This window comes from Pseudopodoces humilis, chromosome 5 (genome assembly GCF_049639895.1).
Source record: "Pseudopodoces humilis isolate 2021_Gansu_Grassland_sample_001 chromosome 5, ASM4963989v1, whole genome shotgun sequence".
In the NCBI taxonomy this organism is placed as follows: domain Eukaryota; kingdom Metazoa; phylum Chordata; class Aves; order Passeriformes; family Paridae; genus Pseudopodoces; species Pseudopodoces humilis.
In genome coordinates, this window is record NC_142204.1 from 4,895,926 (window position 1) to 4,921,732 (window position 25,807).

At 39.9% G+C, this 25,807-nt stretch overlaps 1 protein-coding gene across 5 annotated transcripts in view; it reads left to right on the top strand.

The window, feature by feature from the left end:
* PDE3A (phosphodiesterase 3A) overlaps window positions 1-25,807 on the top strand; it is a 228,525-nt gene that overhangs the window by 187,290 nt on the left and 15,428 nt on the right. For 4 of the 5 annotated variants that reach the window (XM_088055119.1, XM_088055117.1, XM_088055118.1 and 1 more), the window contains exons 3-14: window positions 221-481; window positions 2,698-2,852; window positions 6,102-6,217; window positions 9,872-10,091; window positions 12,434-12,519; window positions 12,963-13,132; window positions 14,037-14,174; window positions 19,161-19,272; window positions 20,491-20,604; window positions 21,956-22,155; window positions 23,565-23,768; window positions 25,255-25,410. In XM_088055119.1, coding sequence (XP_087911245.1) covers window positions 221-481; window positions 2,698-2,852; window positions 6,102-6,217; window positions 9,872-10,091; window positions 12,434-12,519; window positions 12,963-13,132; window positions 14,037-14,174; window positions 19,161-19,272; window positions 20,491-20,604; window positions 21,956-22,155; window positions 23,565-23,768; window positions 25,255-25,410 — 1,932 coding nt within the window. The remainder of the gene's footprint in view (window positions 1-220; window positions 482-2,697; window positions 2,853-6,101; window positions 6,218-9,871; window positions 10,092-12,433; window positions 12,520-12,962; window positions 13,133-14,036; window positions 14,175-19,160; window positions 19,273-20,490; window positions 20,605-21,955; window positions 22,156-23,564; window positions 23,769-25,254; window positions 25,411-25,807) is intronic. The other variant, XM_014256063.2, reaches the window with a different exon arrangement.

Sequence of the window (25,807 nt, forward strand, 5' to 3'; positions counted from 1 at the left end):
GCTGTGAAATCAGATATGATGGAATTCCAAAGTCTTTGCAGACTGTTGATCCATCTTTTCAGCATTGTACTCTGTAATTAAAGAATTATTTCATGTTATTATTTTTCCACCTGCAACCGTTTTAACTCTCTTCTCTGTGAAGAGAGTTCACCACAGCTTGAGGTAGTACCCAGGTTGTTCACTTCAGTTGTCTTACATGGATTATTTCTCTCCTCTTTAGTCTTCTGGCACCAGTATCACCGTGGATATCGCTGTCATGGGAGAAGCACACGGGCTCATCACAGACCTTCTGGCTGATCCTTCACTGCCCCCCAACGTGTGCACATCGCTGAGAACAGTCAGCAACCTGCTCAATACACAGCTAACCTTCCAGGCCATCCACAAGCCAAGGGTGAATCCCATGGTGTCCTTCAGTGAGAACTACACCTGCTCGGACTCAGAGGAATGTCCGGAGAAAGGAGAGAAGCTAGCTATTCCCAAGGTGAGTACCGGAGCCTGGCTGTCCCTAAAGGGACATTGCTGGGCTGTCAGGCTGGGATTTTTGTAGGAATTTGTATGAATTGCCATCTCTTCTTCCTTCCCTTAATCAGAAGGGTGAAGCCTACAGAAGTCAATGAAGAAGGTCAATTGATGACCTTCATGTGCTTTGGATGAAGTCTGAACTGTTGTAAACCCCACAAACAAACAGAAATATCATCACAGTCATTAGTTTGACAAACACTGTGAGCTCATGGAAGTTGTCTTGAGAAGAAAAAGAAGACAGAACCACAAATATACATATAATACTGCCTTGAAAAATGGCTTTATGAATGCTCAGGGATCAGAAATAACCGGTGTTAACCACCCACACTTAGCAAGTGAAGAGCTAGAAAGAGCACATCAGATTTGAAGTGGTTTGAGTTGTAGGTTTGTTGTTAATTAGCTGTCCTGCATGGCTTGCATTTCATTTCTGACACTAAACCAAAATGCTTTTGTACTGCAGCCTCCCTTGTAAAATTAAATATAGGCAGAGTACATTGCACAGGCGAATGCTTTTTATGTTTTTACAGTTTAAATGGCACAGCCATTCAGTCCAGCATCTCCAGGCATCTGAATTGCAATGCTCATGATTCTTTTATTATAGTTTAGCATGATGATAATTACCACCCTGTTTGCCTGTTTAGCAGTTGTATGGATGAAATGGATGTTCACAGGTTTTTAAGCACATTTTCCAGTTTATTTTAGTGACCATCTCTATAATGGCTGGGCTCTGAGGGGAAGAGTTAAGTGGAAGAGCACTGCTATCACATGAGCACACACAGGGAGCAGATACCAGTTTGCTGTTGCATAATACCTTATGAGGAAAAGAGAAATGAAGGATGAAGAAATGAGTTAATGCTACAGAGAACTAATTTGATTGAAGAATTCACTGACCTAAATGTACTATGGTTCATAAAATAAATATTTTGCAGGTCTTTATTTAAAGTGTGTAAAAGCAGATTTAGGACCTTCACCTTAAGGATCTGACAGTGAGCATTTTGTGTAAGGAGATAATGTGTTAACATATTTATCTGCAACTTTGAGCTTCAGAACCACAGATGTCTTCCATCTCATATTTCTAAACCCTCTGGCAAAGCCCAAGCTCTCCATTGCAGATATATTTATTTTAGTTCTTAACTATAAACAATTCATGAGAACTTCACAAGAGAAACAACTTAAAAATTATAGGATATGCAGAAGCAAATCTGGACTCAAAAAAGATCCTGTATTATCTTTGCCTTCAAAAATTTGAAAAAAAACATGTGAATCCTGTTAATTGGAGAAATAGAAGGGTCGGGTGAAAGAAAAGCAGTCAAGAAAAATCTGCTGTAAACAGTGATGCTTTCTCTAAGTTTTTTGAGACATCATATCCCAGAGCATGAGGGTTTTATTTTATTTATTTTATATGTTATCTTTGGGTTGGGTAGATATGGCAGGGAAAAAAGTTGGAGCTCCCCTGCCTTGTTTTTCTTACAGCCTTTCTTGCCTTGAATCTCTGATTCTGAGGATTCATATCAGTTTAAATCACAGAGTAGTTGAGGTTGAAAGTCCATCTGGAGAGTGTCTGGTCCAGTTCTATCCCTCAGCTCATTGAGAAGAAAGTTTCTCTAGGCTCAGCATAGATCAGGTTGCAACTTCTCTGTGTTCTGTCCTCCTCACAGTAAAAAATATTTTCCTACATTTTAATTAAATTTCTTGTACTTCAGTTCTTGCTCCACTGCCTCTTGTCCTGTCACTGGGTACCCCTGGAAAAAGCCTTCTTCTTTACACCCTCCCTTTAAGTATTTGTGTACACTGGTAAGATCTACCCTGATACTTCTCCTCTTCAGACTGAGCAATGCCAACTCCCACAGCCTTTCCTTTTATGGCAGATGCTTCAGTCACCTTTATGGCCCTGCTAACTTATTTAAGTACCTTTGGCCACATCAGGTGCTGAACATCTGTGGCTCTGGGGCTGTGGACATATACCTTTTTTTAAATTTGAGGTAGGGAGGATGGTCCAGACTCTCCAAGTGTTTAAAGCTGTGTCTGAAATGAGTAACACCTGGGAGAACCCAGATTTAAAGTACCCCACTAGGTATTGTCAGACAGAATGAAGCAAATGGGAATGGTTTTATTTCTGCATGTGTGGAGGTTTTGTAAGCCTGTACAAACTGTAAGGAACTGATTTCTCTGCAGCGCTTACGGAGAAGTTTGCCTCCAGGACTGCTGAGACGAGTGTCCTCAACTTGGACCACAACAACATCAGCCACAGGACTGCCTACCCTGGAGCCAGCTCCAGTGAGAAGGGATCGCAGTGCCAGCATCAAACCCCACGAATCATCTTCATCCAGGTTACAAATGGCCTCCTCTCACCTTTATGTTTCTCTTTGGGCAGATTTCTTCGGTTCTGTGTGACGATGCCCTGCATTCAAAAATACTGGCTGTGAACTGTGTTAGAATTACTTCTTCATCATACTCTAAACTGATTTGCCAAAGAAGCAGAATTCCCATTTTTTTGTCAGATTATGCCAAAATTATTCATATTTTTGGGTAGAAAAATAAATTTTAAAAAAATCTATTTGTGCTAATGAAGTGCAGAACTGCCCAGTAAAATTGGAAGAACGGCAAGATATCTGGTTGAAGTTTCCTTGGTATGCAAGGGTGCCCTGTGTGGTTATTTCCCAGCCAAGAAAAAACTGTAGCAGTTAACCCAGCCATTTCTAAGAACACAACTAATGATGTGGTCCTCTCATTAAACCAGTACATAAAGCACTTCTCCATCTTCCATTCTTCTCAGGGTCTGATCCCTGAGCTGGTATCATGAAACACATGGTCCTCCCATGAAATGGAGAGTTGTGTCTGCTCAGCTTCTTATAGCCAGCAAACAACTTGTTTGGGGAATTTGCTGAGTTTGTAATAAAAATTGTAATAGCTGCACATGATGTCATTACAGCAGGATTTCCTCCTTTCTGGCTCTGTGAATACTCTTCTGTTCTAGTCAGAGAGGAGCAGAGCTTTCCAAGGAAGGGTGGAGAGCAGTGAGTTGTGGTACCATGCTGTGAGAATAAGGTTCAGGTCCCCTCCCCACCTCAGCAAGGGCTGTCATCTTGGAGCTGGTGAAATGAAGAAAGAGTGTGGAGACATGCTTTGCCCTGGGGAAAGGAAGATCAGAGTGAAAGCATTACATTCAATAAGAGAATTCAGAGCTGTGACATCAGAAGACTCACGTGCCTTTCTGAAATTCAAAATCTGGTGCTGGTAGTGGAGAAAAGACAGGACCTTGGAAGGCCCAACATCGCCACTGTTGGCTGTTGGATAGTTTGGGGGAATGCAGCCCCAAAGAGCAGTTTTCTTCCAAGGCTGGCCTTTCTTCAGGTACCTAAATGTTTCCCATGGTTGAGACTGTCATACAGGGTATGGAGGTGCTCAAGGCAGCCTGCAGAGTACCCTGAAAGTCTCATGCAAGAAAAATACGTGGTTTGCCAAAGTTCCCTTTCTGAGAACTCCCATCTGTCTCAGTAAAAGTAAATATAAGGAAGCTGTAACCAAATGCAAACATTCTTCTCTCACAGACCTGTGGTTCCTGGGGTGCATTTGATTTATGCTGCTGGTCCCACTCTCACGTAGTGTGCAAGCATCCCGAGATGGGAATCAGAGGGAGAAGGAGAGCAATTAAATATTATTGTTGGTCCTTTCCTGCGGTTGTTATATAACTCTGCATGAGGAGCCAGCTAAGCAGGCTATCAATTCTTCCTATGTTTAATGTCTCCAGTTGTATAATTATAGCTTTGTCAAGCCTCCCAGCCTACTGTTTGCACTACTTCTTTCACAGTAGGAGAAACAATGTGTATTCCAGAAAGGGGGAAAATGAATCCTATAAGTCTAGCTTTAAAAATTTTGGCAGACCAAGAGAGATCTGCTTTCATGGAGAATAATTTTGAACTGAAGAGAAAAAAAATATATCTTGGTTATCTGCCACTTCCCCTGTACCAAATTCAGATGCTGCTCTGGTCACAAAGAAAAAGAAAAATTTCATAAGTTGAAGGGTAGGAGAGAGGCTGGAATTTCCCTGTGGCAGATTCTGTAGTTACAAAACATGCAACTTGTTCCTCACAATGTGGGACTTCTCTTCTGGATTTCTGTAGTCACATATTTGCAAAAATCCCCCGTAACTGTCAGTGTGAGATTAGTAATTCTGTATGCTTCCAACCCCATGTCACTGAATTGGGTAGACAGATAATAGAGCTAATGGAGCTCCCACATTCTTTCCCTCACCCACTTTTATATCGAGTGATTCTCCTGTAGGAACTCAAAGAATGTGTTTCAGAGATTTCTGTTTTGGTTTGGTTCATTGGGGTTATTTTACTGTACAGTGGGCCAGAGTGTTATATTCTTTATGCCAATTAAAAAACAAAGCAAAACCATAAAACAAACAAATTGTTTTCAAAAAAATCTGTATTCTTTCTTTGCCTCACTTCATCACAGATTGTAAGAATTTGGGCCCATGAAGACAACCAGCAAGTATTTTTGTAGGTAGCACCTACTATTCCAAAACAATATGTTTGTAGAGGTAACACAGTGTCACATGCTTTTTTTCTTTCAGAATGATTTTTTATTTTTTTTTTATTCCCTTCAAGTTTATTTTTTTCAAGCTCAGCTGGAGCTATGCTGCTTTAAAAGTCTGTCTGCAGCTGTGAGTGTCACTTCATCACTTGGATGTGAGGCTGTGAGGAGGAATGTGGAGCCTGGGATGTCTGGCAGACCTGTCCAGAGAGCTCACAAGCATTGATAAGAGCCAGTGTTGCATCCTTGCAAGAAGCTGAAATTTGGTGCCATTCAGGAAAATTATTATAAATACAGTTTTCCTGCTGTACAGAAGATTTTGGTCTCTTCTGACATACAATTGCAGCCTAAAGGCTACAAACATAAACCCATGCAGCTGTAGGGGGCTAACATTTGTTCCCCTCATACATGGACACATGCACCTGGATTCCTTCAGCACTATTCTCTTCCACCAGTGTCTCCAGGGTCTGAGAGGGGGATTTTTTGGGTGATGCAGCAGGCATTTCACCTAGTTAGGGCATGAAGGGATACACCACTAACCACAGCCATGCAGGATGCTCCCAGTCCTCCCCAGCCTCCTGAGGAGTTCCTCCAGTGCCCCGAGGGTTGTTGTGGATCTGCTGTGGCACCAGCAGCAGAGAACACTGGTTTTCCAGTCCTTCTGAGAATTTGTGTCACTTCTGGCTCTTTTAAGGAGGTGTTAAAATAGAACATATTTTTAACTTATTTCAAGTCAACTTTTGAGCCTCTTTATACTGTCAGAACAAGACAATGAAGGCATCTTTGTATAAAGAAGGCAAGTAGGCCTCAACACTGAGGGAAGCCCAGCTTTGGACTGTCTGCAGTGTAAATATTTTGCTGAACATGGTACTGAGTGCCTCACAAGCACCAGTTCAGAAAACCCATAGACGTTGTTTCCCTCACCAGATTTTGGGCTACCTCAGTATCACATACTTCTTGTGATCTAACTTCCTAAGATCTGCCAGTGAAGCTTTTTCCTGTGCTGAGTGTTGCTTGTTTGTGCTCTGCTTTCGCAGCTCTGACTCCTGGAACAGCTCCATTCTGATGACAATCACAAAGAGCAGGTCCTTCTCCACCTCCTACGCCGTGTCCTCTACCAACCACCTGAATGCCAAAAGGCAGAGCCGGCAAGGTGAGTGGGCATCCCAAGCCCTGCTTAAACTGCTCCCTGTGACTGGTGCATCTGCTTTTGTTCTCTGTCCAACCTGCTGCTTTTATTATTTTTCCATCAATATAATATAGTTATTTCTTTTATTTAAAAAAAAACAAACCCAACACAGTTGCTTAAAGTACTATAGATTGTAGTCGTGCCCTTTGTGAATGTTCTGACTCTTTTGGTTTATAGAAGTTAGTCATGACACGATGCAGCGAGTGAAATATTAAATTGTGATTTATATCTTTATAATTCCCTTGCCTATAGCAGGGGCTTTGCATAACATTTGTGACATTAGCTGTCTGTGCATATTGGAGATTTCAGAACTACAGAACTCCATTTTGAGCTGGAAGCAGCAACTAACTTGTCTTAATGCAAACATATCCAAGGTACAACCTTTGTAACTCAGAGGTCTACTTCTATATATTCACTGTTGGGAAAATACAGGTCGTTCTTACCGGTTTTTAGAGATAAGGAATATGGGTTTTTTCACTCAACCTTTTGAGCCTTTAAAAAAAGCATCCTGTATTTCTTTCCTGAAAGAAATTAAGAAGGTGACTTTGGAATTGGTAATGAAATGTGTAATATGACAGCCTTGAAGCAGCTTTAATCCACAATAATGTGGTTCTCCTCTTCCTACAAATGCAGTATACCATGCTGTATACACATGCTTCAACTCACAATTCAAATTTACCACAAGGCCTTCCTTTCTCTTACCAGCCTGCTTTTTATCCACACATAAATACTATTGAAATAATAGTACTCAGAGATCCTGGCTACCCAGCTATCACATAGAAATTGATGGATGGATGGCTGAGGCCATCTGGAAAAGTCAGAGAATCCCAAGGTTCTGACTTAAAGATGAGTTTGAAGATATGGCTGCACAATTATTTTGCGTTTCTAGTGCTGCCACATCGTGTTGCCTTTTCAAACTGAAGAGAACAATATGAAAGATCTTTTCTTGTACAAAGCTGCTGTGTTTTACCACAGTGAAGATTAAGTAGCACGATATTATCTTAAAAAGTAATAGGCACATAGGGAAATGAATAAAATTTAACCTGGAAAATAATGGAGACATAGTAACAAGAACCCAGGAATTTGCTTTAGAACAAAAAAAAAACACATTTGACTTGTGATTTTCAGAGATTATCCCAGTAAATTGTAAAGGAGAGGAGTGGTTGTATAATATCTTGTACTTGGAAAATAAGAATTACCAAGATCATCAGTCAGTTTTACACTGAGCAATTTCTGCTTTCAGAAATTATTAATAATTTTCTCTGTTGTCCAGATACAAGAGCTGTCCCATGATGAAGGGAGATCTCCATTCCATCATGAGCAATTCCTGGTGGAGAGGAGTAGAAATGTTGCATCAGTGTTTTATGTAGAAAATTGATATTACAATACTCTAGACTATGTACAATCATGTATTTTTAGTTATGATTTGTTTTCATGTTCCAGCTAAATAATTCTTCCAATTTGCACTAGTTAATACAATTTAGACTTTTATGTATTAGCCCCATTGTCAATATACAATTAGTAGAAGTTGATCTAGCTAAAACTGTAAATATAAAATATATTAATTTATAAAATGTGTCTTTTATTATGCATGAAAATATTCACATTTAAAAATACTGCTAGCTCTACCTATTTTGGAAAAAACCTAAGTGTTTTCATACATATAATTTCACATCACATTGAAGTCACTGTTTCATATCTTCAACACTGCACATTTGAAGAAGTTCTGGAGGACCTAAGTGCATGGATGTACTTAAAAATTTCTCATTTTATTTTTATTCTTCTCTTATCTTGATGCTGAAAAAATCCTTGCTGTAGCAAGACACATCTTTTCTCACTTTTGCCAGTAAATGGTTGAATGTTGAATTATTGGAAAAATATTTTCTTTTTTCTGGTAATTTTATTCATTTGTGGTTACCTTCCCTGGTGAATTACTTTCTAATAAAAACATAGACACACACAACAAAAAATATTTCCAGACACTGGATCCTTCCCAGAAGTAAAAAGCTTGCTGTGATTAGAGACATTATTGTAAAAAGTGCTGTTTATATTCTCAGGACTTGTTTCAAATTGTTGAAAGATGGCCATATGTATTGCATCCTCTAGGAGTTATGAATATTACTTGGTAACATATCTCAAAGATAGATAATAATCCAACTCCATTCCCTGTGCAACTAACAGACTCTGAAATGTTTTTAAATACATATTTTTGTTGGATGGAAAGCTGATATCTTAATGAATTCATAAATGTGAAATAGAGGTTTTTTGTCTTTTAAAGCGATTTCCCTGTGTCATGGCCATCTGATAACATTTTAATTGCTCTGGAGGCTGTAGTGTTCTGGTCTCAAGACTAGAATTATATTCTACTTGCAATCATTGAATTAAGACACTAAATACATAATACCTTTTCTGAAGAAATAGCCTTAATTAAAACTGAGATGCTGGCTATCTCCAAATTACAACAAAGCAACTGTCAGAATTTACTTTAACTCTCGCATTGTCAGCAGTAAATCAAATTTTAGCCTCCTATCACAGTAAGTTGCTGTCAGGGAAAAAACACTGGAACTGTACATGTATATCCTGCAAGGTTAATATTTCATAAACACAGATCAACATATTACCTTATTTTAAGATAATTTTTGTGTCTGGAAGGCATTTATATCAAGGGTAAAATTCAAGTTCCTAAGGCCTTGATATCCCTTGGCATTGAAGATGAATGTGGTAAATTAACTGGGGCTGAGTTCCTACAAACCTCAGAACAGAAGTTAACTCAATTTCTGTGCATTTCCTTTTAAGACAGATTAAGTTTGCTCCTCTGGGCTTTGAGTCTCATTTTGTCTGAGACTAGGAATTGTAAAGTGGATTCCAAGAGAAGGCAGCACTTTGTTTAAACACTGGACTGGCTGATGCATTTCACCTTGGCATGGTTCTTAGGTGGAAAAAGGGACAGAGAGAACTACATCTTGCTAGTGTTGCACATCTGGGTATTGGCAATTTCTATACTCTAGCTCAGGTGTCCAGTACCGTGTGCTGCAGTAATGGTTGCAAGTCTCCCTTAGCGAGCAACAGATACTGAAAAATAAACTCAAGCTGAAGATCAAGGCCAAAACCTATAAGAAATGGCCCCAGAAGCACAGTATTTTGTATAATGTATGACTGCTAAAAATTGTTATTTTTGGTTTATTGCTAGTCTTCAGTGGAAATACAAATTTTCTGGGAAAGTGTGTAAGCCTTCCTTGACCCTGCTTTACAGATGGTGACAGAAAAACTGCAGATGGGTCTGGAAACTGCCTGTTTGGGGTTGTGTGTCTCTGTCACAAGAACATGTTGATACCAACAGTTGTGCCACAAAAACTTGTCCTTCATCTCATGCCTGTCCAGTTAGTGCATCCTGCTCAGCTGGGAAAATATGCTTTGTGTTTTGAGCCAGATCTTCAGCAGGTAAAAGTGGCTGGTAGGGCTCCAGCCCTGGCCTTGGCTCAGAATGGAGAATCTGTTATTTATTGTGTTTTTGGAGACTATGCTGGTGCATCTCAAGAAGAGCATTTCTGCACAGTAAACTAATACAACCATCTGCCACTTCTGTTAATTGATGAGACTCTTCTTGTCCTTGGCCAGGTATCCCACCAAATATTTCACCTCTCACCTCCCCGTGCCATTCGCCGATTCAGGGGACGCCTGCCACAAGTCCTACTGGAAAAACATCTTCTGTGTCATTTCCAGAGCCTACAGACACTGACACCAAGCAGGGCTTAAAGCCACACAAAGTCTTAACTTCTACTCAGAGTGCACCTAGCCTGTCAGACCCTATTATCAGCCCCTCCATCATCTGCAGCAGGTAAGATGATAATTTGACAGGCCTTGGAATCATTTCACATTGTTCTCATGAACCTGTTCTGTTGGCCCACATACAAGCTTTTGTCATTTACTACAGTGTTTATATTGATATTTCAGGTTTATAGTACTTAGGTAAATGTGCAGATCAATGCTACAAAATACTTTTAAAGTGGAAGACTGTTGGCTATGTTTATTGCTATGTTTATTGCTTTTACTCCTGTCAGATGGACAGCCCGATTCCTAAATAAATGCTTTGTCAATAACCTGCAGATCCCAAAGGTGGATTTTGTGCTTACAACTTGTGCTTCTGGAGTCATGCCCTTGACATCAGCAGTCACCTTTATGTCACAGGCCAAGTATTCCACAGCAGGCACCTGATGTTGCATAGAAAAATCTGACTGTTAGGGCAAACAGTGCCTGAAAACTCCACAATTTGAGCCTTCTCTCAGAAGGAGTGGGATGTGTCTTCCCAACCACAGTCAGATTAGGTACTGTGGGGATTATTTTTTTTCAGAAATTAACTGTAGATGAGTTATATCTACTGCTAAGAGCTCCAGTAACACAAAAGTAAAAAAGTCAAGTCAAGTCAAGCCCTTTATTAGGTAACACAGACCAGACCTGCTTTGCAAAATCAGCATTTTTGGAAAAAAAGTTGTTCTGCTTATTTTCTAAGACAGGATTCAGTTGCTAAATCAAATTACTGGAGCTTGCAATATGTGTCCAGTTCAGAATAGTGGAAAACGCTGGTATTCCCAAGCCTGTTCCAGTGCAGTTTCAAGGTTGCTTTACTCACCAGAAGTTACTTTTGGTCATAGCACAAGTGGCCAGCCAGCAGAGAGCACGGCTGTTATCAAGTTTGACTATCTTTGGAAATAGTTCTTAGTTTCTGACTTCTATCACATGACTTTGGATGTGTCTCAGTGTGCTGTGTGCAAGGATAGAAGTGGCTGTGAGAAAGTCAAAATTGAGACTGCAAGTTTGCTCAAGGGAGTCATCCTCGCTGGAGTTTGGAGGAGGATCCAAACAAGCTTTTGAGACAGAAGACTAAATAGAGACTTAAGTGCTTTTAAGAGTTTTCCAAAGGTATACCAAAATTGGGATTTGGACAGATTCATCTGAAATTGAAACTATATAACACAACAGAAATACAGCATAAAGGTACTGCAGTCTTATTAAGCTGTGCTTTTTATTACCACTTCAACAAAATACTGTTATTTCACAAGTGGCTTTCATTTCTGGAAACCTTCTATTAAAAAGAACAGTTAATAATTGCATTAAAAATTCAATAAAAATCAATGCAAGGTTGTTGTAGATAGTAATGAAATTAATACCATTTTCATCTTGTTTATCAACCTGATTGATACGAGATTTATTTGCTTGGCTATGCACTACAGGTATCATTGAATACAGATTAGCATTTTTATTTGAAAGTCTTTCAGGAGCTCATGATGTTTTCAGGGCATATCAAGCTCCAGGATATGTTTAGATGACCCAGTCAAAAGCTAGCTGGCACAAGAGCTAAGCCATTTCAAAATGTTGAACTTAAAATGGTGCAAAGGTTCTGGTACAAAGTTTGACCAATCCAAATAATTCTGTAATAGTTGCTTTGTGAAGACTGTTATATATGATATGCCACAAAATGCTGACTCAAACCAGAGAAAATGTTAAAATGTCAGGTTGTAATTAGGGTTTAAAGGGAATTATACACAAGGAATAAAGATTTTTAATGGAAGGGAAGAGCCAGTCATTTTAAAAGGTCATAATATTGTGATTCCTCCCAAAATATGTTTCTGTACTGGAAATGATGAAGCAAACTCTGCCCTCTTGGTTCTTATGTACTTGGCATGCTGTCACTGAAGAAATGATAAAATATAATTTTCCTGCTTAAGAACATATTCAAGTTTTAAGCAAGAAGAGTGAAGCCAGATGATGACTGTGTTCAAACTGAATTCTGTAAGATTGTATGGGACTCTGGCACATTTTCATTATTTTAACTCATCTTTATAGGGCAGCTCTAGTATAGAACTAGGGGATTTATTTTATGCTGGTATAGTTAGAGAATAATAAAAAAAAAATCATTTAAAGAAATCCCATGGTTCAGGTTTACTATTGAAAACACAAATTTAATGCTGGTGGGCAGCTGATCCAAGGTCTTTCTGCATTTTTTTCCCAAGATGTAATAAAACTTCATCACTCTCCTGTGATTTTGTCTGGAGAATGTACCCTGGACCATGGCTTATACTGTATGACATAATCTCACACTGCCAGTGGGAAATCATTTTACACAAGACTGCCTAAGGCACGTGATTCTTCATATTGTGTGTGTTTCTTGATGTGTTTCAGCTGTGGCAGACCCTACAACCAAATAGAAGCTGGTGACGGAACACTAAATAGAAATGATGCTACTACACACACCCTGAACAGAACAGGTAATTCTTTGTCAAAAACACCTCATTCCCTCAAACTCAGTAATCATCCACTAAAAGGGCAGATGAGTTTGTCAGTCATAAGAAGAGAACACACACAGGTGAGTCCATTCAAATTGTCTTTGAGGCTCCTTCCCTTTTCGTAAGTACAAAATGTAAAAAAAAAGCTTATGGAGTTAAAATATAAAGGGATATACTGTTTCCCTCAATTTACTTAAATAATGGTCCTTGAATTAATTTCTCTCTTCATTCCCTGATGCCATTCTTTACACTCTGCAGGGTATATCTTTAATGCCCTTGGACAGATTGTCGGACTTCCGAGCCAGCCAAGCAGCACATATGTATTATGAGTCAGAGATCCTGTTGCTGTTATTCAGAAGGTCACAGGATGACTTCCATGAAACCTTCACTGTTCACACCACAAGCTTTGTGATTTGTGTTTGCAGATGATCCTGCTCAAGCCACTTCTGACTACGAGACCAACAACAGTGACAGCAGTGACATCGTTCAGAACGACGACGACACAGATTGCTCCAAGGAGCAGGCTCGGAAGGGATCCGGCTGTAGGTCCTACACGCCCGAGACCATCATCCTGCATCCCTTGATACCACCTGAGGTAGCTCCTCTTAGTTCCCCCAGCACAACAGGCTGAGTGTATGGTGACACTGAGGGGAAAAAACCCCAAAACTAAAACCAAACTAACTGAAAACCCAACAGAAAAAATGTGGTCTAAGGGTGCTGCAAGATGTTATTGTAGGTGCATGTCTTAAATGTTGCAGTGTGGTGAACAAGTGATAATTGTCTTACAGCATTCAGCTGTGAGCTTGGTTGAGATGCAGAGGGAAAGCTTTGTTTAGTTAAGTTTGCCAGTCTGTTGTACAACTGAATTAATAATCTGAAGTTGGCAGGAGCTCTTGAAAAATGTATTGCAATATGTTGGAGTTGGACATGCTTAGAGAAGGCATTTTGTTTGAAATGTTCTGGCATTTACTCATCTCCAGTTTCTAAGTAAAATGAAATTCCAGGGAGAAATGTGAAAGGAGGGGCACAACCCATCTTTTATTTGCAGACCTTGAAACCAGGTAGGTTTCAGTCCAAGGAGTACAAGCGTTCGCTTGGACTGAGGTCTGTTAGCCAAGTTAGAGTATGGTGAATGGATCCTGATGCAGCAGCAGACACTGAGAGCTTTTCTCTCTGTACCACAGTGAATTTCACAATGAAGGCAGACTCCCTTGGAAATGAATGAATGATTCCCATGAGTGAATGAATGAGTCTCAGTGCTGAGTGCACTGACACTGCTGTTTCATAAACAGAATTTCCTATCCATTCAAGTGAAACACATTACAAAGGAGAGTGAGTAGCTGCAGGGCTGCAAGAAATGAGGACATCTATGCTGAGCTGAGTAAAGTACCACTGACTTACACATGATGCTAATGTGACTTCAGCTTTTAAGAGGACAAATTTTTGCTCGAGATGCTTCACTGAACTAACAATCCTTTTTATTCTGATTTCTGGCACAGGACAAGCCTGTACTGGCTCCTGAGCCTCTGGTTATGGACAACTTGGATCCCCTGATGGAGCAGCTAAACAGCTGGAACTTCCCAATCTTTGATTTGGTGGAAAAAATAGGAAAGAAGTGTGGTCGGATTCTCAGTCAGGTGAGAGGCTTATTTTGTCTGCAGTGTTTGGGTAGAATGTTGACAGATTTAGACACAGATGTGTTAAAATGCATTTTCCTTGCAAGCTGATGATCCAATGATCTGTGATCCCTGACACCTAATTCAAAGATGACAATATGAACTTTGTCTCATTATATTCCTTACTTTTCAGTGTCTTTATTTTTAGATTTAAAAATGTGAAAGAAAAAAATCACACACCTATTTTCTTCTCTGCTGTCTGCTTTTCTGAATATTCTCTTGAGATGCTTCCAGCCCTTCCTGAGTTTTTTGGGAAAGGGTTTCTCGTGGGGTTTAGAATGGGTGGGCTAAACAGTAAATATATTCAGTGGATGCAAGATATACAGAGTTTTGGTCCTCTTTTATACTGAAGCTTTCAGTATAAGATCCCAGAAATAAAAGATCTCAGATTTCAGGCTAGGCAAGAAAGCAAGGTTTGAGGAATGGGGGTAGAAAGACTTCTTGCTATACCCCCTCATTTTTAAAGAATCAGAACTTTGAGAGAAAATTCATATAATATGAAGTAGAGAAGACTAATTTGCTATGAGTCAGGATGGGAGACCTTACTAGTCTTTCTTTCAGCTCTCAGGTTTTTATTGCTTCCTGTGGGTTTAATTCAGTTACTGACACAGCCTGTCTGTACCCAGCATGATTAGTGTCACTCTCCATAATCACTTTCTTGGCTGAACTTTCTACTCTCTTATGCCCCTTTTCCTGGCACCCTGACAAATTAGTCATTTTTTCTTATGAAAGTATTGAAGATTATTAAACAGGAAAAGCAAGTAATTATTTCTATTATTATTTAGGGATGAAAGGGAAAAAAGCCCGAGAGAATCTCACTGAACGAGTATCACTTTACAAGGCATTATGTAGTGATGAGTGCTGCAAAGAAGAGATAAAGTTAATTGGTTCAATGTGGTACAATTATCACCACCCCACACCCTCCCCAGAAACACAGAGGTTAGTGTGTCAGGCAGATTTCAGTGTAACAAGCTTCAAAGAATGCTGGATCAAATCACAGTCCCTTGGTGGTTACCTATTATTCAGCTAGATTCAATTATCTGGTGGTCAACAAGGAAAATCATGGCATGAATTCAAATTTCTTCTGTGGTCTGCTTTTTCGTGTTCTGCAGCTTGGCAAGCAACATCTGTGTTTGACCAGCCTGCCAAGTCTCTAGGTTCATTTTAGAGAAATAGGCAAACTCTGGATGTTGGATATATTTATTGGATAAATTGATGCTCACTGAGGCACTTTAGCACTAGACAATGAGTGTGTGATTGAAATGCTCTTCTAGATCATAATGCTCATTTTTCTAATAGCATGGAATGATAAGAGAATGATGAATGAAACATAAGGAAAACAAGAACTTTCTTTTTGGTGGCATTACAAACGGTTTGGATGAGGCAAAATTTGTTCTGGTTTTACGTGGATACCTCTGTAGGCTTTAAGCACTTTACCAAGCTGCATGGGGTTCTGTACTTCTGGACACAAGTTCTCTATGGTTCCCTCAAATTGCACTAAATCTCCTCACTATGTTTCCCAAAATCTGGTTTTTGCACAGGTTCTTAACATGTTATCCACTTCACAGTTCCACAAAATGAGGCTTGTGAAATAAAATAGAGAAGCTTTAATATTTGTGATGAAAATTCAACATTTTCTGTAACAGCTGTTTATAATAACTCCCTCTCCCTAACAGCAGAATGTAACAAGTTCAACCTTGTTCACAAAACATAGATCCTTATTACCCCCACCTACTCAGTTGCTGCTAATGAAATTCTTTTCAGAAATCAGGAAACTAAAATAAATAAATGTTTTTCTCCAGCCAAAAGCACTATTTTTTTCTAGCTTGATTTTTTCAATCCTGGGATATTATTAACAAAGGAAAACAAAAGCTCTGATGATTTATTCTCTGTATTTTGCTATTAAATGGACTAACCCATTAAAAAAAATAGTAAATTAAAAAACTGAATTAACTATGTTTGCCATGCTAGGTTAAATTTATGAGATGGAACAAAGCAAACCTGACACATGCCTCTAGGGAAGCATTCAGTTTAGAAAGCAAATGCTGGCTTAGCATCTTTGAAGCTGCTTGAGATATCTGCTCCTTCTTTGTGGAATGTTAAATTGATTTAGACATATAAAAAGACCCCAAACCAGTCAGGAACCATGAAAGCATCTGTGCAAACTGCAGTGGCAAGCCCAGTAAACGTGGCAGTGACAAATATGCATGATGGGGTTTAGGGAGGAACACGCATTCAGTCTCACTTCAGAAACGAAGAGCCAAGCTCTCAGACCTGAGCTGTTGCTTCGTAACAGGCCATAAAATTCAATAACATCTTCAGTCCCACCTAACACTTTTCTTACAGCTCCTGTAAGACTAAAACCTGTGGTTTAGCTTTTATAGCTGGGCCCAAAGGGAGAAGTGGAGAGCTCCTGTGCTGGCAGTAGGGAGCAGTGTCAGAGGCAGGGTGGCATCTCTGAGTTGGTCTCTGCATGACAAGAGGATTGTTTGGCCCTCTCATCATCACACATGGGAGATGGGATATTGCTGGGATCATCCCACCAGCCTTGTGAGGAGTTTGTCAGAGCCAGATTCTAGGTGCCAGGAATGTCAAAGGAACACATATCTGAAGAACACAAATACACAATACATGAAAAGGGCTGTGAGAGGGTCACCTGCAAGCATCGAGAAGGGAACTGCTAAACTTTGCTCGTGTCCTCCAAGGAGAGCCATTCCTGTGTGCCTGCAAACCCAGGAGAGGAACTGTGTGTGAATAACAATGCCCAGCTGCAAAAAAGCTTCCACTAGGAATCGTGCAGAAATGCTTTTCCTCCGTCAGGCAGCGCCACCAGAAGTCTCTGAGTTATAAATGATTCATTTAAGCATTAGCCATGATGAGAGAGAGAGAGAGGCAGGAAAGGGAGGCTGGAGGAGAGAGGCAGTGTGGTGGAGCACCCTCTGCCAAGCCCCTGGCAGCAGTCAGAGTGTCCCTGGCTTGTGGCTGCAGGGGCCACACCTCAGCTCGAGTGCTCAGCCCACGGGATTCCAGCTCCTAGAGAGCTCCTGAAACAGCATCTGGGTTGGGAAGAAAGTATTTTAAAAGACAGAAGCACAGTAAAATGTTTAATCAAGAGCAAAGAATAAAAAAAGCTGCACAGTTGTTGGTTTTGGGTTTGTTGTTTTTGTTTTTTTAATTAAAGAATTTGGCTAGTTGACTCTGGGGAAAACATCAGTGCCCTTTTTTAACTCCTTCTGGCCTGATTTTACACCTGCTTTCTCCCTATTTGCTAAGAGGGAGGGAGAGAGGGAGGGAGGGAGAGAGGGAGGGAGAGAGGGAGGGAGGGAGGGAGGATTTCTAACAACCACAGAGAATAATGCCATTTTACTCCAAACCAGAGGCAAAAGCTGTCATTGCTACACAGCAACTTGGCTTCTTTTCAACTGTGGAATTTCCCAGCCCTCGGAATCCAAGGGGAGAAAAACATGCTTTTATGATATGCTTTATTTAAGATTCCTGTCCAGTACTGCTAGTGTAGACAAGTAAGATTTGGTCCTGCCAAATTTTCTTTCATTACAATTCCTTTTTTTATACAGAGATGTTTTGCTGATGGAAATAAGTGGCTTATATTTCACTGACCTAAGAGTATAATGTAAGATTCATCTGCCTGTAGGTGAAATATTGGATCCCATCTTATACAGTTAAGCCATGATTCTAGAGAGATAAACAGGGTTCTACTCAGATTCTAATCCAAATTATGCATCAGGTCATACTATTCACTCTGCCTAAATACAGGGGGATCCCATGGGGATTTCAGAGAGTAATGTTTTGCCTTTTACAGGCCCTACCTTTTATTCTTGTCTTCCAGAGCCCAATAGTTGAGTAGTTCAGCTATGGTAGGTGCAGAAGTGAGAGCTTGAGCCCCCAGCAGAACCCCGCCTGTCAGATATTGGTCACTAGAGGGTGATCCTGGATCAGACACCACACTCAACCTTCCTCTGCACCATCACTGCCTCTTGTAGTGCTTTGCCAGAATTAGTTCACAGGCAGGGAATGACTGTGAGGGGAGGCAGGAGGAAGATCATTAATGCTGCCAATTCATACCCTTTTTTGTTACTCTTACTGTAAAAATCCACAGTGGCAGGACATTTGGAGTTGGTTTTCATTAAACTTTAGGCACAGCTCACAGGTCCCAATTTGTATACAAAATATACAGATATAAACAGGTGTGGACAGATGTTTGATTTACTTTCAGGTGTAAAACACAAAGTGTAATTTGTAACCATTTCTTGCCATTCAGCACTCATCAGTCCAAATGTGCTTCAAGTTGCTTAGCTCTAGGCAGGTCATTACCAGGCAGGTGCCATCAAAAGGACAGAATTTAGCTAACAGCAGTAAATAAATAAAGATCCTGCAAGGCTTTAGGGTCCAATTTGCAAAAAAAATTGAAAAGATCAGGCAGTGATTTTACTGTGTCCCTTTGTTTTGTTTGTCAAGTTCAAACTTGTCTTCAGAAATTCCCATTTTGCGTTAACTGCTGTCTACATTTCTGAGTATTCACCTTTCCTGAACACCTCCTCACTCATTCTGCTTCCCAATACATCCTCTCCTGGATGTTTACAGTCATCTTCAGTGCAGGAATGCTTAAAGCATCTCTGCCTCCTAAGCTATTTGCTGCCTGTGATGTCCTTTTGAAGTAATTTTTATCATTTCACTTCCAAAATTGGAGAGAAAGCAAGGACACAATGCATAGGATCCACACAATTCTCCCTTCTGTCAGTCCTTTGCTTGTTCCTCCTTTTCTGGGGATTGATTGGGCTCAAGGATTTGAGAAAACACTACCAGGAAAGCAGATTTTTCATGGTAAATTACTCCTTAGGTAATTCATCCTAAGGAGTTTTATATCTAATTTTTATAGTTTTCTCATCTACTTAGCAGCATGGGTTTTTTGTTGTTTTTTTCTTTCAGGTTTCATACAGGCTTTTTGAAGACATGGGGCTGTTTGAAACCTTTAAAATACCAGTGAGGGAATTTATGAACTACTTTCATGCCTTGGAGTGTGGATACCGAGAGATACCTTGTAAGTAAAAATTCCTGGCAGATAATGATGCTTCCTTAAAGTTTTGAGGATCTTCCATATGCTTTTGTACTGAAGCCTTTTTTCCTTGCATTATAAAGCTATTTTTTTTCTTCTAGTACATCATGACCAAATGGATGGCTAGGCAGAGTCTGTCATCTTTTTTTCTTTGTATTTCATCTTTTACATTGTTTCATAATTCATGTCAAAATCTGCACAAGCCAGAAATCATATAAAGATATTATAAGTAAAGACTGTTTCCTGCTAATGCAAGTGTACCCCAGTTGGAAGTTCTTGAAGCATTTAACCCCCTAAAGGCAACTTGGACTTTTATACAGTAGCAGTGCTATGGTACCAAAAGAGATGAACTTTATAAGCAGAAAAAATATGCCAAATACATCAGTGAACCCTGTTCTGTTACTACAGCTTAGCTGATATTTTTCAGTGGGAAGCATTTATTCACTGAAAAACCTGTTTTCAGTCATCCCCAAAGTATTTACATATTCAAGTCAAATTTACCAAAGTGCTTCAGCTGCAAAAGATTATTTTTTTCTGTTTTTTCAAGAGGAAAGAGTTATTACCTGTTTAGCTGGTAGATAAACCCAGCACTGAGGAACATAGGACACCCTGTTTTCTCTACATTCACAGAAAAATGTGGGAGACATCCTTATAAGAAGTCATGTAGTCTCTCTGTCAAAATATTAAATACCAATTGGAGCAGCCACAGTGAGAAGGATTTAAGGAAAGCTACTTCAAAATGCCTTTAGCCAGGTGGTTTGGAGTCTGTTCTGGGAGAGACCCAATTTCGATCCTTTCCCTGTGTTTGAATTGGATCAGGGATCTAAAGCAGCAGATTACAGCCTGAGGAGGTTAGAGATGGAAGTCCCACAGTCTGTTCTATTGAATCCATTCATTTCTGTTTAAAACATTTCATTATTCACAGAGTCTCTGGGATTTTAATGTACCTAACACTCTACTTCCTTGTTTTTTTCTTAAGTGTGTTTTGTTTTAATAAAGAGGAACACCTTGTATAATAAAAAAATAATTTATCTTCCTTTTCTTAGTTTCTTTGAAAAGTGAAAACAGCCCTGGTGCTCGTGGCAATGTTGGTTTTGTCTCTGCTGGATTGACTGCCACACGGTACCCACTAGATGGTGCTGATACCCCTCTGACAGGAACATCCTGGTGTTTTATAGCTGGGTGGTTTTCTTTCTATCACAGATCACAACCGAATCCATGCCACTGATGTTCTACACGCCGTGTGGTACCTTACAACCCAGCCCATCCCAGGCCTCCCAACTGTGATCAATGACCACGGCTCAGCAAGTGATTCAGGTATATTTAAATCTTGTATTCCTAAAGTTACTCTCATGGGGTTTGCTGTAGGAATTTTTTGCAAGCTGTAACACATTGTAGTTCAGTACTGCAATGGATGTTGAAGGTGTTCAGGTGTGTTTGTGTAACTTTGAAGGGAGTGTATTTGCTCCTCCAAAACCTAATACTTAGCATTTAATGACATGTGAATGCAGGGCTCTGTGGTCACCTTTAACACCAGATCTTTGTTACCATTTAATTTTTACAAAAGGTTTTTTTCCCCAGGAAAGCTATATTATTAATGCTTTTCAGTGCTGTAACAGAGGCAGCATAGACTTAAATCCTTAAAGCATTCACTGTTTTGCTATTCTACAATTTCTGGGGTGTGCAGGCAGTGCCATGCACTTGGCTGTCATGAAGAGTTCTTTGCTTTCCTCCAAATAAAAAGACTTGTTACCATCTGGCAATTGCTTTACAAAACCACTCTTCTGTTTTCCGATTGTTCACCTTGTTGCACTTTTATATAAACTTCTCCATGTTCAGCTGAGGCAACTAGAGAACCTGTCTGTGTTTTGTGGGAGTTCTCAGAGAGCTGCTGGAAAAGCAGGAGTTTGCTCTTTTTCTCTTTTATTTTTTTTTATTTTTTATTTTTTGTCTGTGTGGTGTTAAATGGCTTTATTCCTCTAAAAATTTATTAGCATGGGATTTCAGTGGCTAAAAGTAGGTGAGGTAGAATGAAAAGGGTTGAGTTTTGGGGCTTTTTGATGTTTGTTATTTGAAAGACATTGTTCAGCTGCGTGCAAGATCCACTCAAGGTCGCTCTGATTAAATTAGCAAAGCATCTCAGTATCTGTCTCTGACAGGTATGCTCAAGATGCTTCAAAAAGAGGATGATAAGAGGATCATCAGCAGAGATCCAAAGTCTAGACATTTGTATTGGAAAACATTCACTGTAATTTAATTAATAAATTCTAGTCCATTGTTTTAAGGATTATTAGTGTCTCATAGACTTGTCTATATGATGAAAGAAATTACAGAAATGAGTGGGAAGATCAAGTTTCCCCACCAAGCTCCAGCATGGCGGTGAATCCACATCTTACTGCTTGTAACTTGCATAGTTTGAGAATAGATTCTGCTGTATGGCTGGAAGATCCTCAGGTGGGATCAGAATTTTTTCCTTTCCAATTTTTTTGCCTTATTTTACTGGATCACAGGCACAGAAATCTTTGAGGTCAGGCTGCGTTTATTCTTACCATAAATTTGCTCCATCTCTCTGTGTTTTATTGCTCCTGTTACAACAGGTCAGTGGAAAAAAAAAAAAAAAAGTGGCCCTGGATTTTTTTATTGTTTTCATTTCTTTATTTCTGCTCAGATTCTGACAGTGGAATCACTCACGGCCACATGGGCTATGTGTTTTCGAAGACATACACACCTACAGACGATAGCTACGGATGTCTGGCTGGCAACATCCCTGCCCTGGAGCTGATGGCTCTTTATGTAGCTGCAGCCATGCATGATTATGATCACCCAGGAAGGACCAATGCCTTCTTGGTAGCAACGAGTGCCCCTCAGGTAAGTAAATCTCAGGCAGTGTTGCTGTACAGTTTGGAAGGTCTTGATGACAGCTTTCCCTTGCTAGTGGTGACTGTGGCTTCCATTAAGCACAAGTCTGCCAAATATTTTGAAACAGCTTGTCAAAGTGACAGAAATAATCACTTCACTTGGGGATTGATGGTAAGAGTCTTCTTACACACCCTCAGTTAGCAGAGCTGTTAAGAAAGGTACCAATAAACTGTGTCAGTGAAGAAGGTAAAGCACTGCTGACTGATAAAGAATCTGTGACTGTGGGAGAAAGGAAGAATTATTCTACCAAGTAATGCACAGAAAGATTAAATACAAAATTCCAGTTGTGTAGTTGACTGTGCTTTGCAAGTTAATTGTGCATGATCATAACACATTTTCTGTTGTTTCTATAGAATATGAGCAGTTGCAGTCTTTTTATGAAAGTATTTGGAAGCAGGGAGTGGAAAATAATCTCAGTGTTATAAATGTAGAATTGAGGCTTGCCTAAGGTTACACAGAAGTTGCTGCCAGTCCTGAGAGTTGAATTCAGCAATTCTGAGTCACTCTTTATTGGCTTAATTATGATATCATCTTTCCTTACTTTACATAGCTGACCTGCCTGGCTCCAGCACCCTGTGCTGAAAAATACTTCTATGGAGGAGGAAATAAAGAAAATACATCTTAATGGTGGCAGGTCAGACAGGGATGTAAAAATACTAGATTTACTTTCCAGCTTGCAACCAAACTTCCTCTGTCACCAAGAGCAAGTCCCCTGAACTCACTCTGGTACCACTTTGTGTCAATGAATTGATAGTAATGCTTCTCATTCTTGCAATGCATTTCTGTGATCAGCAGCTTTGATACTCTGGCCAGGTAAATAGATTGGGAGAGAAGACATGTACTATGTTTAAATCTAATTGTATCTAATCTAATCTAATCTAATCTAAATGAAGCAAGAGCTATAGCTCTGTGCTTGTAAAAATCAGAAAAGGAAGTTAGATGATTAGCCTCTTCGTATGGCTAACGTATGTTTCTAGTTTGAAAATTAATAGGAAAAAATATTTTTCTTGTTATTTTGTGATTGAAATTACCCTCACTATGGGAGTTACACATCTTATTTTGGTCAAGATTTCACCAATTTTGGATTTTAGCATTGAGATATCTGTCAGGCTATGTGTTTTCAGGTTGCAAACTGGAATTCCTCTTGTTTCTGTGTTTGGAATCAGTCCTACACGGACACAACTGCCCGGTGCAATTACCAAAGACAGCAATCCATTAGGTGAGGTTCATTCTGGGAATGAGGGAAGCACACACCCATGTTATATTAGCCATTAACCTGCGGCCTGGAACAGAATAATCCATTGCTGCGATCTTGCAGAGATGTTCCTCAGCTCCCCCTGCCCGCGTTGCTTCCACAGGCGGTGCTGTACAACGACCGCTCCGTGCTGGAGAACCACCACGCTGCTGCTGCCTGGAACCTCTTCATGTCCAGGCCAGAGTACAACTTCCTGGTCAACCTGGACCATGTGGAGTTCAAGCATTTCCGCTTCCTTGTCATAGAGGCGATTCTGGCTACTGACCTGAAGAAACACTTTGATTTTGTTGCCAAATTCAACGCCAAGGTGAGATTAGCTTGGGCTTCTGGGAGATGGTCAGAAAAGATTGTGGGCCTTGGTAGCATCTAGCAAAAAGGGTTTCTGTTTCCTCTGAAAGTCCTGTTGGCTACTGTAAAACGTTGAATAATAATCTGGCCTTTTTGTTGGGTTTTACTCATTTAAAGTTAGTGACACAGTTTCTCCTCTTATACATATTTACTGTTTTTCAGAAAGTGGTTTAAGGCTAAAATTATTGCGAACTGTTTTTGCATTCTACTTTTCAACATTGCTTTCTTGTCCACTGGCACTTTAGACCTATTAGCAAAGCACTCAAGGGGAAAAAAATATAAGGTGTTATTACCAAGTTTCCATAATGGCTGCTTTGAGTGAATTTTTACTGATTTAGTCGTACTGTTGCATTATCAAAGCACAGAAAGCAGAACAGAATTGACCTTCTAATTTCAAATGCAGTGAAAGTGTGGTCTTCCATTCATTTCTCTTTCCAGAGAAAGGTCACTAAAGGTCTTTCCTGCATGCCCCATTCAGTAATCCACAAAATCGCAACCCTGAGAAACCATTCTGAAAAACTGACATTGGAAATCACCTCCTATTAAGATATTTTAATAAGCTCCATCACCCATCAAAGCTGTTGTCATGTTAACTAGATACCTGCCTTTGGAGCTGGTACTGCCTTGTTCCTTGTGAGAACCCTCCAAGAGCAGTGTGTTTTGTATCTAGGACCTCCTTAGGTGTTTTTGGTGACATGGATAAAATGTTTTCTTCCTGTGGCATTTCTTAGGCTGGATCTGTATGCTGACACTTTGAAGCCTCCAGACGTATGACTGGTTTGGTTTTCCATTTCCCTGTAACATTTCTCTTTGTCAGGCTTTAAGAAGCAGTAGAGAGAGGCCCTAGATGTGGTCCAGGGTAGACAGAGAACTGATCTGTAGATCCATAAAAGTCTGAGCTCCTTCTGCACCCCTGCTAGTCATGTCCCTTCCAACCTCAGCCTTCTTGCTTTTCTTTTAGAGCAGTTGACAGCATGTATCACTTCTTCTTGTGAGAGGTGTAGGAAAAATAGAGAAAAGGAAAAAGGGAGGAAATAGTTTCAGCCATACTTAGATCAAACAGGGAAATAAGCTCATTATACACATCTTCACTCTGCAATCATGATCTTTTATAGTAATTTATATTTATACACCAATAGCTATCAACTTTTTGAAAAATGTCATGGAAAGATTGCATTTGTTTGTTCTCCTAGTAAATGCTTTCAAACAGGTGCATAATGTGCTAGATATTGATTTCTCATTATTCATTTCAATGTTCCTTAGTTTTAATTTATTTTTCATTTTCCATATTGTTAATTCCAGCCTGAGGTTAGCTCGCCTGCTTATCCTAGTGATTTTGTTAACTAGCTAAATATATTGCACAATGTCCCAGGTCAGAACTTCCTCTGTGGACACATCCTTTAGCCCGGGATTACCACCATGGTTTCCTTTTCCCTGTCTCCTAGGTGAACGATGATGTTGGAATTGACTGGACCAACGAGAACGACCGCCTGCTGGTCTGTCAGATGTGCATCAAACTGGCTGACGTCAATGGGCCTGCAAAATGCAAAGACTTGCATCTGCAGTGGACAGAAGGCATCGTCAATGAGTTTTATGAACAGGTAAATGCACTCCAAAGCTGCATGCCCTGTGTTCTGGAGCATGATAGTGCTGGTGGTGAGTGGAAAATCACAGAGAATAGAGGTGAAGAGGTTGGATAGCGTTACATTAATCCAGTATTTTGCTGGACCAGTGAAAGTCCATTTGTCACTGAAGTTTGTGATGATGGGGTTTTTACATGCTGAACTGTTCAAGTCTGGCACTGTGGACAAGCATTGTCATGGTGAACAAGTGTTCCTTTCCTCTTTTTATTTTCCTGTTCTCAGTCATCATGGCTGTCATTTCCCTCTTCCTTAGTGCTAATCATGTTTTCATCCTTCTTTCTGTGTTCTTCCAAGACATCAACTGGTTTTCATGGCCCTCCTCTGCAGTCTCAGACTTTTATTGACATGTAGTCTC